This window comes from Diplotaxodon limnothrissa, linkage group LG12, assembly GCF_057381915.1.
Source record: "Diplotaxodon limnothrissa isolate DT_005_m linkage group LG12, D_limnothrissa_male_GT1.1, whole genome shotgun sequence".
Taxonomy (NCBI): Eukaryota; Metazoa; Chordata; class Actinopteri; order Cichliformes; family Cichlidae; genus Diplotaxodon; species Diplotaxodon limnothrissa.
The window spans coordinates 1,266,986-1,282,426 of record NC_140607.1 but is presented as its reverse complement, the minus strand read 5'-3'; the positions used below and the strand labels follow the sequence as shown (position 1 = coordinate 1,282,426).

General features: G+C 43.3%; 1 protein-coding gene across 3 annotated transcripts; it reads right to left on the bottom strand.

The window, feature by feature from the left end:
- Positions 1-10,908: 10,908 nt before the first annotated feature.
- Positions 10,909-15,142, bottom strand: isl1a (ISL LIM homeobox 1a). 3 transcript variants are annotated; one of them, XM_085367752.1, is made up of 6 exons: positions 15,115-15,142; positions 14,619-14,808; positions 13,605-13,906; positions 12,524-12,807; positions 11,918-12,085; positions 10,909-11,025 (listed from the first exon to the last, which is right to left on the bottom strand). In XM_085367752.1, exons 1-6 carry the CDS (start codon positions 15,140-15,142, stop codon positions 10,909-10,911), a joined length of 1,089 nt encoding a protein of 362 aa, XP_085223878.1. The 3 variants fall into 3 exon arrangements, with proteins under 3 accessions (XP_085223878.1, XP_085223879.1, XP_085223880.1); XM_085367753.1 differs by having other exon boundaries at positions 11,918-12,105; positions 12,520-12,810; positions 13,647-13,906; XM_085367754.1 differs by having other exon boundaries at positions 12,524-12,810; positions 13,647-13,906.
- Positions 15,143-15,441: the final 299 nt, after the last annotated feature.

Sequence of the window (15,441 nt, the reverse complement as noted above, 5' to 3'; positions counted from 1 at the left end):
GCGTGTGTGAGCGTGTGTGAGTGTGTGAGTGTGTGTGAGCGTGTGTGAGCGTGTGCGTGAGCGTGTGTGAGTGTGTGTGTGTGAGTGTGTGTGAGCGTGTGTGAGCGTGTGTGAGTGTGTGTGTGTGTGTGCGTGAGCGTGTGTGAGTGTGTGTGTGTGAGTGTGTGTGAGTGTGTGTCCTGTGTGTGTGAGCGTGTGTGAGCGTGTGTGAGTGTGTGAGTGTGTGTGTGTGCGTGAGCGTGTGTGAGTGTGTGTCCTGTGTGTGTGAGTGTGTGTGAGCGTGTGTGAGTGTGTGTCCTGTGTGTGTGAGTGTGTGTGAGCGTGTGTGAGTGTGTGTGAGTGTGTGTGTGTGTGTGAGTGTGTGTGAGTGTGTGTCCTGTGTGTGTGAGCGTGTGTGAGTGTGTGTGTGTGCGGGCGAAAAAGATATCAATTTAAAAAAATTAAAATAGATTAAAATTAATAAAGCGAAGGTACAAACAAAAACAAACAAGATTATACAAGAAGTAAAAATCTGTATCAAAGCGAGTAATCAGAATACTTTAATAATCCTGAAGGAAATTAGGGCCAGTTAAGCGACATGACATCACCAACATGGCGACTGAAATAACACCTGTAAATCAACTAAACTGGCACATTTTCCAGGAACAGGTGCAATGTGCCTGAAGTTGCGATCCAGGTAAACATATATTCTGCTCATGTCAGAGCATAGCTCCGGCTCTGGAGCCAGCTTCCTGGAGAGGAGCTGCACTCTGTTCCAACCTGGAAAGGTCCCTGCTGAGAGGCAGTGGGCAGGGATACTCATGTGCCTCTGGTTGCTGCCTGTAGGACGATCTGATATCCTCGTGTTGTTTCCTCGTCATCATAAATAATGTTGTTCCAGGTTCAGCATTGCAAGTGACCAATCACCTTCTGCTGACGTCATCCGCGACCTTGAAAAAAACAAACGCCTTAAAAAAATGTACTTCACTTGCGAGAAGAGAAAGCGCCTCTGTAAGGACAATATAATGCTTACCGTTTATTAAGGAAAGTATCCTGAAATGCAAAGAATTCAAGTCCCTGGATCGGCGGACAGGAGCGGTTTCTCTTTTCGCAAGTGAAGTTGATTTTTTTAAGGTGGTATTTTTCAAAGGCATAAAAGGGGGACGTCACAACAATGTGATTGGTCACTTACAACATTTATTATGATGATGTGGGAACAACACCAACACGAGGATATCAGATCATCCATCAGGGACCACAGGAAGGGAAGATGGTACCTATACTGTGAATAGTGGGAGTGGGGTGCTGTTGACTTCAAGTGTCAGGCGATGGAAGTGATACCTAGAGGATCTCCACCATCCCAGCTTCCACAGAGGAAGCACAGCCTGGGGACAAGAGAGATAACTCACAGACTGGAGCAGCGAGGGATTGAACCTTCTGATTAGTAGACCGCTCTGCCTTCTTAGCTACAGCCACTTTTGAGGTCACTGATGTAATTAAAGAAGTCCTTGGTGGCAGGGCCCTCAGTGTGGTTAAGATTACCTCTGATTACCTTAAGTCTCTGGATATTATGGTGCTGTCTTTGCTGACTCACACCTGCAACATTGGCTGCAGATCTGGAGTTGTGCCTCTGAATTAAAAAAGGGTGTGCTCCAGTCACAGCAGGATCACACAGCTCAGCCTCTCTGGACGGTCCGTGCCAGTGTACAGGAGAGGACAGTCCATCTGGAAGTCAAACCTCAGATTCTGTCCTGGTTGCAACACTTTGGAACATATCTTTATCTTCTAGATAAATGTGCGTGGAAGTTTGCCCAACCAGTCTACATGTGTTTTGTGGACTTGGAAAAGGCAAGTTCAGTCAAGGAACTGCACCGCCATGTTGGCGATCTGCTACATGGTATAGAAAAGATTTGGCCTGATCCCTGTATTAGACTACTGTGCCTGGTAAAACACTTAGGGTTAGGCCTTCCACTCACAAGTCTGGGATGGCTGAGTACACGTGCTTGGGTCACAAACTGGCAGTGCACTCAGATGTAGTGGCCTCTTTGGCAACAATAGGTGCTAGGTGTTCAGTTAATGCACTATGTGCGAGGACTGTACTGAAGCCCAGTATGGGCACAAGCAAGTTGTACCTATGACCACACTGTTAACAGGGAAGTTACACAGCTTAGGTATACTAATCAAACCGAGGCCTGCTTCTGCATGTAGAGTGAACATGCTGAAAGCAGTGTGACAGCTGGAAGGTTGTCAAGCAAAGGCTCACTAAACTACTTTAATCCTCTAGATCCATTGTCTTTACTCCTGACCAGCGTACATTCTTTGGAAAATCAACTGGACTACCCCAGACTTCATCAGACCGCACGGACTGAAGCAAGGACCTGGTGTGTGTTTATCTTCAATCAAACATGGCTGTACGGCATCCGTGACACAGACATCCAGCTACAGGTCGAACACCATTTACGTGTATCCAGATTCAGATAAAAAGTCTCATTGCACTTGAACGAGACCTGGCCAGTAGCCCATACAGGAGCACGGCAACACTGGGCGAGACGTGTAAGAGCACACTGTGGACCATGTCCAGGGAAGCAGCCACCGGCACAGCTGCCTGGAGGAATGTCTACCTGAGGTCCGTACCCTCCACAGAGCAAAGTGTGCTGTCCTCCAGTAAGGACACAAAAGGCCTGTGAGATCTCACTCTCCCACTTTCCCAGTGATGTAAAAGTCAACGGTGAATTTCCTTAATGACTATCCCCCCTAGTCCTGGTCATGGGACGTACTACTACTAATGACACCTTCTCCTACACTTGCACTCCACCTTATCAAACTTGTCAGATAAGGACACATGCATCAGATTCCCTTGAATCACTTCCAGTTCAGCATTTAATACAATCATCCCCCAACAGCGAATGAGTCTTGATGTGAGGCTTCAACATCCCAATGAGTCATTGGATTCTAGACATCCTCACAGAGGCCTCAGTCAGTGCTCGCTGGCAGCAGAACCTCGGACACGACTATGATAAACACAGGAGCCCTGACAGCCCTCTGCTGTCCGTGCTGCTCATCCATGAAAGCACATCTGAATCCAACCTCCTGGTACAGAGGGCTGAGGACAGAACTGTAGTGGGCCTCATCAGAAACCCAATGAAGCCCTTTACAGAGGGAGGTGATACAGTAACAGTCTGTCTCTTAATGCAGACCACACCAAGGAAACTGTAACAGACTGGCCACCCTGCCTGCTCATCAGGGGCTCTGAAGAGTCAAAGGCACCAAGTTCTTTATTGTGCTCCTCTCTGATGGTCTGCCAGCACTAGTTCTGTCGTAAGAAGACGCAGTAGTGCGGCTCTTCTTGTGGAAAACAAACTTCTTGTGGATGCACCGTCTACATCACTGTGTACTTTGGGAGCTGCACAGTGCAGTCCAGGTGAGATCAGCTGAGAGGATTATGGGGGTCCCCCACCCCTGCCAATGCATCACAGAGCCACTGCTGTTTTGAAGGACTCCGCCCACTCCACACACAGCGTGTTTGACCCTCTGCCATCAGACCTTGATCTATACAGAGCAGTATTCCATTCAGCTGCAGAGACTGTATAATGAAAATAATATTCACTTGACCTGACTCTATATTTATAGTCTTTCCTGTAAGAAATGACTGATCAAATATACAGATTCATGTTGTCTGAGGTGAATCGGAGGTAAGGTTAGAAGTCAGCTACTGTAAAGGACAATCATTCATTGATAATAACTGTCTGATGATGCAGCTTCAGAGTTTAATCACCTGTGGAAGGCTTCACGTCAGGTGTCTCAGTGGACAGTATACAAAGTTAGCACAAAGAGCAAATAGTTTGACTGTGTAGATACGTGGAATAAAAAACCATTTCTCTGAGTCAGAAATCATTAATGCATTGCAGTCCCGGCTCACTGGCTCCTTAAAGTAAGGACTAAGGTGCACCTGTTTAAATTTTAATATGACCTATCTGTTCTGGACATCAGCCAGCTGGAGTAAAGTAGAATATGATATTTCCACACATTTTCAGTTAATAATCTGGGTTAGGAGTTAGGGTTTTTTCTTTTTGAAATGTATTACAGACAAGATTTTTTAATGTCCAACATCTATATTGATACCACAAAATGTAGTATCTGATAATACAGTCACAATCTGATACTGTTACTGTTTCATTTATTGGCAACATTCTTCAAACGTCGTCTCTGTTTCTTTGTGTGAGCACAGTTGGGAAAAAATATTGCAACAAAATATCATCAGTATTGTTTATTGTGCATTGAATACATTCAGGCACTCTGAGTGTTTGACCTGCTAGCATTTTGGTAAGTTTTAGTGGGGGAACCAAGCCCCCCCCTCACCTGTTTACCCCACAACATTCAAGTTTATGAACTAATTATTTTTGTAGTAAAACGGGCGTATTATTATTATTCAGGACAGAAGGCTCAGACCAGTGTGACGTATCGTTGGTTGACTGATTAATACTATCCTGGGATACCAGTAAAAGCACGGTTATCTCTCATGCTGCGGGCCTGGAGATCAATGACGGGTCACAGAGCTGGGTCGCATTCTCAGTTAGAGACTTGACCGAGTCCCGTAGCGAGGCGTTGTCAGCAGCGAGTGTTTCCACCTGCTGCTGGCTGAGTTCCAGGGATTCCCTCAGGGATTGAAATTCCTGGTGAAATTAAAAGTTACAAACATAATGTGATGCATTCGAAATGACACTCTTGTGTGTCCCAGCTTATGACACATGTTTGCTACAGGTCGCTCTGTCATGGTCCTGGGTCATTGATCAAGTAATTTGAATTTCTGGTCTGCTTCTTTTGTAATATCGGTAACGTGCTAATGTTCTTTGTCTGTTCGTAGCCTTTTTGTATTACCATTTGTCTTCTTTTGTAAACCCTTTCTGTCTTTGTAGTTGTGTCCCGTTGTCAGTTTGGTCCCTCTGTGTTTCATCCTTTGTCTCCCTGTCAGTCACGTCTCACTGTCCATTTATCTCCAGTCCCTGAGTGAAGTTCACATCTCTCAGGTCTCAGTGTGTGTGTTACTTCCTGTTTTATTTTGGACCGTCCCTCGTCTTGTTTGTGCTGTGCAGCTTCTGTCCTAATGTTGTCTGCGTCTCCCTCTGTTCGTTGTTGCCTCCGTCTGTCTGTTTGACATGTATTTTGCTCCTGCTCTGTATTTTTATTGTTCTGTTTGCTCCACCTGTTGTTATAGTTTCGACTTTACTTCTAATACTTTTTGTCTTGTAGCAGGTCCAGTGATTTCCACTGATGTACTGACCATGGGACCAGCTTACTTTCTGTATATTTTAAGTGAAACATGGAAGTGTGCAGCAAAATGTTCTGAAATATTTTCAAATAAGTGCAAACTAAATGTTAACGTTACAGTAATGTTCTGCCTTGTCTCTGCTCGTCTTTTCATAGTTTGACATGCCATTTTTATGTCTTGCTTTCTGACACAAAACAAATTTAAAAACACGTAAATCCCAGTCAGATGGCTTCTTGTGGCACTGGTGTCTGCCCTGATCACTGGCTTTGTGTTCCCTTGGTTTCTGAGATCCTATCTGTGTGATGACTACAGTCTCTCTAAAGCCCTGCAGATCCACATAAACAGTGAACTGCTGATGAAGATGGCCTAACTCTTATTTTATTAGCATGCAGACCTCATTGATGATTAATAAAAACATTAAAAAGAAGGCAAGTTATTCCTATAGTGCAAATTTCAGCAACCATTATGTTAAGGCACTTTCTATCGCATGTCAAAAACCTTACAGTATTAAAGAGAAAACCCACAGATCAGATCATCGCCACTAACAAGCAAAACGCTCCCTTTAACCAGGAAGGAATGTGTTTAAAGGGTCAAACCAGTAGTTGTTGCTAAAAGTAGAATGGGAGGCAGAGCCTTCAGTTTTCAGGCCCCTCTTCTGTGGAACCAGCTTCCAGTTTGGATTCAGGAGACAGACACTATCTCTACTTTCAAGATTAGGCTTCAAACTTTCCTTTTTGCTAAAGCATATAGTTAGGGCTGGACCAGGTGACCCTGACTCCTCCCTTAGTTATGCTGGTTCTGCCAGAGCTTCCTTCCTGTTGAAAGGAAGCTTTTCTTTCCCACAGTCCTCGTTCACAGGAGGTGGTGTGACTGTTAGGATTTCTTCCTAATGTTTTAGAGTCTTGATTTTACAATGTAAAGTGACCTGAGGCGACTGTTGTTGTGAATTGTTGCTATATAAATTGACCTGAATGCAGCTGAAGGCGTCCTACATATTTGTGTACTTGCTGGTGTATTCCAGTCTCTGTGGTATAATGTTGTGATCGCTGGTATGGAACGCTGCACTGAAGTCTAACAGGACAAGCACAGGAATGAGTCCACTGTTAGAGGATCAGTTTTAGAGCAAATGACAACAAGTGAACAGTAAGTTACAACTACCTCTAAAATCATGAATACAGATCAGTTACATGAGACATCGGTTATTATTCCATCCGTCGTGTTACTGGAAATGCCCAAAGACACTTCGTGCATATCTGCTGGATTCAGACGTGTTGAGAAAGTTTGATTCCCTCTGGCTGAGCAGGGCGCGCCAAAACAGTTTGGTTCTTAACCAGCGTACTTCTGTGTGATACACAGAACATGAACTTTCCAGTGAGCCCAACCTGAGATTTTAGATTCAATATTTTTAGATATTTTCGATTCAAATATCAAATAGTATTTTATTTATTTTAAAAGGCCTCTTCAGCTGACTTTCATGTGTTTTTTTTAGTTTTGCACATTGGAGTTAGAGGCAATACTTGAATATGAATATCTAAAAACAATTAAAAATGGAAAACTGAACATTTCATTTCTCTTTCTTACTATCACATTAAATCAGGATGAGTAATTTAGGACAGATACTTTACATTGTTAGTCTTAGTATTGGTTTGTTAAAATATAAAATCCTGTGAAGTGAATATTTATGTACACTCAAAATAATTTAAAAAAACTGTTTAACATGAAGAAAATGTCACGTTCACTCTACGTTTGAGCTGTGGATTCCAGCAGATTTTAATGTGTGAGAAAGGTGGTCGGTACCTGGGTTCATAGAATATTTTATATATTAAGCATTTAATGTCTTTCACAGAATTTTATATATATATATTAAAATATATATATATTTATATACATATATATACATCTCTTCTAACTTTGCACCATTAAATGTTTGTGGAAATCAGAGACCATTTAGTCAAAGTGTTGATTTGACAAAGAATTAAATAAATATTGACCAAATTATTTTCTTAGTTATGATTAGAGTACCCTCTGCATACTCCAGTTTAGACTATCTACTGCTTTTTTTTTTATTTGTAGTACAACTTGTGGTATTTACACAACCCAGCATGAACTTTGAATGAAAATACCATGTTTGTAACTTTTATAACTAAGAATTCGATGTTAAAATGAAATATATATTTTCTTTTGCACCATTCACACACTGTCACTTTGTGTCTTTTGCGATGTGAAGTTTTGTATTTAGTGTGCACTCCAATATTGGGCAGCTTGATTTTGTTTCTTCATAACTAGTCAGTGTTTAGACATTGTTAATGCATTTGCCCCAAACTACCGGTCCTGGAACAAAAGGCAAGAGAAGAATTCTGTATTTTATCTTTAATAGTTTTTGAGACTTTGATGTTCAGAGCTGCATTTGCAGACCATTTTCCAAAAAAAGCATATATCTTGAAAAGTATTTGAGATATGATGCTAACATTTCACAGCAATTTATTCAGACTCTGGACCATAAAACATTTGGGCAAACTGACGAGGGTTCAGCTGAATAAATGTTATACAATTTTGATGATTTTAGATGGAAGGACTCAGTTCTCCAAAATGACAAATATGCACATATTTAACAAAAATATTTTCTGAGTTGTGTTAATGCCAGAATTTTATGCAATTTGGATAGTAAGTGACAGCGTTATGTTGAAAACACATATTAAATATACAGATGTAGGTTTCTGTCATTAAAGAAAACGTGGCATCAGCTCCTTAAAGCCTGTGACCAGTCGTTCTGTCAGACTTCCTATTTCTTCTAACCTTGGTGCCTCTGAGAGGTCAGGCGCCACATTTCTGGGAGGGTTAGTTCCCTTGCTCATTTCCCATGCCAATTCAATGTGGTCTCATCCAGAGGCCAGCAATTATTTCCCTCAGCCTGCCCAAGGTACACTGCTGCTTTTGTTCCTCGTCAGCTCTGAATACGGTCCCTGAGCCAGACAAACCTGTAGAGTACGTTATCACAAGTCTTTGTGCTGGTGCTTAGCTTCCCTTCTATCTGCTCTATCTCTACCCACTGCAAACATAGCAGCTCTTTAAAAAAAACCACTTTATTATATGTAAAACTCTTACCATCTGCCATTTGTGGTCAAATTGAAATATGACTCTGGTCTTTGAGGCAAAGCTTTTCTTTAGTCTGAACAAAGCTAATGACTCAGAAAATGTGCTGAATAATTACTGTGCATGTAAGGTATAGACTGAGCGTTTCTATTATGTTCTGGGCTGTCAGAGTTTGACGAGAACATGCCTGGTGTTCATGTGAATACAGTCTGGCACAACCAAAGATGGGAGGTGAGAAAGACATCACAGGAACGTATGGGTGTTTAACCATGATAACTGTCTTTTACACATGCTGCTGAAGACTCCCAAACTCAGCAAGGTGATGTTTCCAAATCGCCATCAAGCCAAAGCAATAACCACATAAACAGTCACTCTACTCAGATGACACAGAGCATGGAAGCTGCTGTGGTTGGCAGCTGCTACCAACATTATTCTTAATTTGATTTTGGGAATTATTGCTACATTTGAGTTAAAAATGCTCGATCAGTAATGCAGAGTAAAATGCAAAATGATCAAGAAAACCATCCTGTAACTTGGCTTTTCTGTTCACTGCCATCCCTGTAATAACAGCTTGGACTTTTAATCATATACTGTACGTCCCAGCTATGAAGGACAGAACCGCATTTTAATATGCACGAATTACAACCTGCATTGGAGGTTAATGCTTTTGCAGTACAGTATTTGTATTGTAAAAGCTGGATACTGATGATTCAGGGCACGGGCATCTTTTCTCTGACAATAGTAAACAATGTTGTGTTGTAAAGTTTGTCTTCTTCTGTTTTTCATTAAACCTCCTGACTCAGTGAGATTTTATTGTAAAAAGCATTCAGACAGCCCTGCTGACGCTGCGGAGCACCACTTTACATTTCAGAGCAACCTGCATTTAAAAAGAATTAGCTTTCTCTCATTCACAAATTTAGACACATATGTAATTATTATTAGAAATTAGTGAAATCATTCAAATATTAAATATATCGTTTCTAAATCATAACATTAGCCGTTAGGACAAAATGCTGATTCCTGTTTTTTAGATGTTACATTTCTTACAGTGTTTTGGGTTTGTTTGTTTGTTTGTTTGTTTGTTTGTTTGTTTGTTTGTTTGTTTGTTTTTGGGTTTTTGTTCAAAAACAAATCCATACATTTTAATGTCAAACAGAAAACAATGAGTGTCTGTATAATCCAGACAAGTCGATATTGTTTGCTATGAGCACCCCGCACCGCAGCCATGCAGTCACACATTCCCATACACCAAATAATAAACTCAAACACTGTTTAAAACCTGCACTTTGATCCACACTGAAACATTATAGAACAGCGATGTTCACAAAACCCTGAGACTGCTTTGGACATTTGTCCAAATACTGAAAGCTTAAATTCACGGCACGCACCGTGTGCGTTTGTGGGTTCTGTCACCTTCTTTTTGACTCGGTTATTTAATGGCAAAGGGAATAGTAAGAATAGCTTTAGTGTTTTTAATTTGGACTTTTCTTAAAACAAGTAGAATTTTTTCTGTTGCGGCCACGTTATGGCACCGTGTGCAGTGCCGAGTGTGGCCGTGTCTCTTAAAACGTAATCCAGCTATGCGTACAAATGAAGATCCACGCGGCACATTTTAGACGGAAGAAGATTTTAAAGGTCGGGCGTTTTGTTAGGCTGGAGATGTTTAGCGGTGCACTTTGCGCTGCAGCAGGTAGCAGAGTATACGTAACCTGACACAGCATCTGCACTAACATGACACCCAATTAACCACAGTCTACCCATCCAGGCATTTAACCAGAGCTGATGTGTGTCCGCTCACAGAGAAACACGCGTCAGACGTGCAGGTAAACTCCTTATTGTCATTTTGTTTGTTGATTCCGACAAACAAGCGACAGACCAAACGCCTTGGGGTTTTCTTTCTTTCTTTTTTTTTTTACTTCAGTTAAGAAAGTTACACAAAAGGTGGCAAGTTTGTTGACAATAAATAATAAATAATCTTGCTGCACGGGAACAAACAAAACATTTCCTTCCGGAGCTAACAGTATTTTTTAAGTTATTATTAATTTACACATCTTTGGGGAAGAAAAAAAAATGTTGGACGGACACTAACTCGCACAAATGTCCCACGAAGCTTGTGGCAAAATAGAGGTATACCTTGTTGCAAATGCTTTAGTACTTGGGTCTTTAAGAAAATCATGTAGTTAATGGAGAACCCCCGCCCACACCCCACACAGTCATTTATTATATGACGAGGTGCGTGTGTCGAATTAAAAAAAAACAAAAAAACACAGTTTCTATTGAAAGTCGCGTGCGGCATGTCGCGAGTACAGAGAATCTCGAGCTCTCTCCTCGCCGCCGGGTCCCGTTCATCGGTGAAGCCAGCTTCATGCCTTCTCTGTTTGGCAAACGGGCAGCACCGACCGACCGCGAGGACTCGTCGCGTTATCTCCTCTGGACGTTAGAATGTGTGACTGTGGTAAATCCCATGATTGTCTTCACAGTGTCAAAATACAACCAGGGGGTTGCTTGGTGCAGTCGAGAAGGGTGATATGAAAGGGGCTGTGTGTGTCTGTCCACGCAGCGCCGGCTCAGGCCTCGATGGGGCTGGAGACCATGCTGTTCGGCGTATCTGGAAGCTGAGACGACATAGACGCTACTTCGCTGCCCGTCGAGTTCGAACCCGGTCCTCCCTCCGAGAAACTCACCTGCAGAGCACATTAAGCGAACCTTTAAAAGCACAGCTGAAACTTTTACACGTGCACACTAAAAGGCCTTGGATTACATCTACTCATGGGCAGGTCAGTGCTGCTGCTCAGGGACGCAGTTCAGCCTGTGTGTCAGCAAAGTTTCCAAAGGAAATCCGTCCGTCAACGTCACTGCAACCATCGACGTCATAATAATAATAATGATGATGATAATAATAATAATAATAATAGATTTGTAGTCTACTGCTTTACAATTGCGCGATAAAAGAAGCGGAACGAGGATGGCATGGTGTTCGCTTTTACAGGTATTTGAAAGTCTGTTAATTTGAGAGTAAACGGAACCAAACGGGAAAAACACAAAATGCTTTAATTTTATTTAGAAAGCTGGTTTACATCGTCCGGGTGCGCTGCACGTGTCTTTGCCGTGTGTGGCCGGTGTGGAGAACAAACACTGCTGGTCTTTCGGGTTACCCACAGCCTCGTGTCTGTGCGCGTAAGCGCATCTGACCATATTCCCTCGAAATTTTACATACTTGAAATAAACGTAGAAAACGTAGCGTCAGTGGTCACAGTGGTTATGTGTCCATGCTAATTCAATATTCTTCAACAGATTAAGAATTATATCTATATCTATATCTATATCGATAGATAGATAGATAGATAGATAGATAGATAGATAGATAGATAGATAGATAGATAGATAGATAGATAGATAGATAGATAGATAGATAGATAGATAAGGGACCTAGCAGTGCTCGCAAACGACACACACTATTTAAAAAAACAAAAAGTTGTTCAGAGCAGCTGCTGAATGTCCTCAAAAACTGAAATCACAGCACTTTTGATATCAGCAGTGTGTTAATGTCTGAGCGCGAACCAGGAAATCACGAACCAGTTGTTGGAAAGCAGGCTGGTCGATGTCGCTCTGCAGCGCGAAGTCGCTGAGCACCTTCCAGGGCGGCTGGTAGCTCTGCACCTCCACCGGGTTGGCTTGGATGCCTCCGTCGTGCCGCTCCGGGCTGGCTGCCACCATCGGGGTTCCCGTCATTCCCTGGATGTTCTGCAAGAAACGGAAGCATCCTGCTCAGCACCACGCACAGTTACTGGGAGAATTACACGCGAGGGGGTGTTGCCGTGTAAACTCACGTGCACGATTGCTCAATCAGCAGAACAATCAATCACATTATGTCCGTATTTCACATAAATATAGACGTGTGTGTGTGTGTGTGTGTGTGTGTGTGTGTGTGTGTGTGTGTGCGCATGCTTGACCTCAGAGCCCGGGTGAGCTCGTGCACAGTCCTTCTTGCCTGTCACGGAACTTCTGATTTGAACTTGATGAATAAATCTGCTCTGAGGCCTTTCTGGGACTGACACCTTGATTAATGACGGAAGCAGCCTGCCGACCACGGTGCCACATCACGGGCCTCTTTGATACACGGGGTGTCAGTGGATCGCGTGTGATCGGGTGTGTGGGCTGGTGATCGCGTTAAGCACCTACCGTCTTGTCGCTGGACTGCTGCTGTTGTAGCTGCTTCATGAGTTGGCTTCTCTTCTTGTCTTTGCATCGCTTATTCTGGAACCAGACCCGGATCACTCGCGGGCTGAGGCCGGTCATCTCCACCAGCTGTTCCTTCATTAGAGCGTCGGGCCTCGGGTTGGCGTTGTAGCAGGTCCGCAGCGTGTGCAGCTGCTTCTCGTTCAGCACCGTCCGGACCCGGGTGGTCTTCTCGGGCTGTTTATGTACGTGAGGCCGCAGAGCGGGCTGACGGGCAGAGATTGGTTCTGCTATGGAAAAAAGTGAAAAACATCCGATCAAATGAAACACGTAGACTCCAAACACGGACACGCGAGCGGACTCCCTTTAATTCCTCTCCACACACGTATGCTTCTTCCACAATTTTGTGAATTCTGAATCTCTTTCAGCATCTTGTAGAAATGTTTTTGACTTGGTAACATTAAAAAACGCGCGGCTGTGGTCCCTGAGCATCAGAGAACCTCAGAACTGCGCTCACACATCCAGAGAAAAGCTGGCCTTTGGAAAAGACGCTTTTTCGTTATTTAATTAGCTTCCGGTCTCATTCAATATTCGATTAATATGTGGAAGAACACTCTGACATATCGGAACCAAAGCCATTATTTGTTACAGCAGGAATGGAGCAGGCTGCCCAAAGCCATTAAAACATTGATAGGAATAACCAAAACTATGAGAAGGACCAGCAGCCGTGTTTACTGATCCCCTCCAACAAGAATAATTGGACTTTTTCGGACAGAAGCGCACCTCAGGCCTTTCTCTAATCCTCCCACAGTCTGCAGAAAACAAGTTACACCAGCCAAAAGCATGAGCAGACAACAGGTCCACTAAAATAAGGCCAACAAACCAAATATGACAGCAGAACACTTCCACTCTCTGTGGCAGGAGGGACACGTTCCCCTCGATGGAAACGCGTTAAACACAGATCAAACATGGGCAGTAAATCCCTCTGATATCGCAGCCTGCGTTTGACAGATTTGAAGCACAAGAAACGAAATGTCTTTCATTTTTAAGGACTACAAAAATAAAATAAAAATACAGGAAACACCAAGTGAGCTGAAGTGCCGGTCTGCAGCAGCAGCAGTCCTACCTGCCATCTGCAGCGGTCTGGCGGGGTGCAGGGGGCTCAGCGGGTCCCCGGGGCCCAGGCTGGCCCGTTCCACAACATCGTGGTCTGCTCGACAGAAGAGTCCGTCTTCTCGCAAAGCAAATTCGTCCCCCGGGATGAGCTGCCGACTGCAGGCCACGCAGCGGAAACACTCAATGTGGTAGACCTTGGAACGGGCCCTCATAACGAAGTCGTTCTTGCTGAAGCCGATGTTGCATTTAGCGCATTTAATCCCGTATAACCTGCGAGGCACACACATGCAGGGCTGGTCATTCACACGGCACACAGCTCGGCCACTACACACTGATGATGATAATAATAATAATAATAATAATAATAATAATAATAATAATAATAATAATAATAATAATAATAATAATGGTTTAATATTTACTTATTTGTAATAATTACAAAACGCCCGAGATGTCCACATTTTAATTTAAATTATTATTATTATTATTATTATTATTATTATTATTATTATTATTATTGCTGCTGTTGTGATTATTATTATTACAAATATAATTAAATAAAACTATGAACTTGTAAATGAGCTTGGTGAAGTTGAACAGGAATTGTGACAGAGTGAGCTGTCTGCTGTCTGCACAGAAACGTCCTGCGGGTTCTCGCTCTGTGTGGTTTTTCACACTTTGCTCCGGAGTATCCTGCGACCTTGAGTTGTGGTCTGGATGAATTATATTGTTCCAGAACGTTAAACCACGTCTTATCGCCGCATTACGAAATGCTGGCGCTACTTTCTACATAAGCTGCTGTATCAAGTAACTGTGATTCTGACACGTCAAATGAAATGTGCCCGGTGACAAAGGGACTCCAGGGAGAGTAAACGAGTCCGCATCATCTCAACTTGATCTTGTAAATATCAAAACAACATAATTCCAATTTTCGAGCTGCTCCAGTTCTTCGTCCCGTCCCGTCCCGTCCCGGCCGTCCTACCTGATGTAGTCCCGTTTACAGTAAGTCTTTCCATCCCTGACGAAGCACGTGCAGGACTCGTCCAGGTACTGGCTGCACTCGGCACACTTGAGACAGGCGGCGTGCCATTCAAGGTCCGGAGAGACCCGCAAGATATACTGGTCGTGGATCTGGTTTCCGCAGCCCACGCACAGAGACACCAACCGCTTCTCTGGAAGGGCAACAACATAAGAACACATGAAACACTCTTTAGCACACCAATTATTATTATTATTATTATTATTATTATTATTATTATTATTATTATTATTATTATCATCAAGACTACTATATAGGAGGTAACACAGCTTTCATATAAATATATATAAATATATATATATATGCGTGTGTGTGTGTGCCGAGTTTAATAGGGGAAAGTCATATACTGTGTTTGCGGAGATCACCACGTAACCAAGTCAACTCTTAGTTCTGAAGAATTAAGTTCCAGCATGGATCCAACATCGAACACATGTCTTACTTTTCGGCGGGTCCCCCATGTCTCCCATGTCCACAAAGTAAGGCGACGTTAGGTCCACTGTCACAGCGGGCTGCGGAGCCTGGAAGCCTGGGTAAGTCCTCCGCTGCCGGGCTGCCGGACCAGGAGCTGCACTGTCCGGCTCGGATAGGGAGTGTGTGTACGTGTGTGTTTCCAGTGTGTGTGCAACTCTGACAAGCGACGGGGCTGACGTAGGACATCAGCACGTCATCTGCATGAGCAGCTGATTGGCTCTGCAGACCCTGACCAGCACACACACACACACACACACACACACACACACACACACACACACACACACACACACAC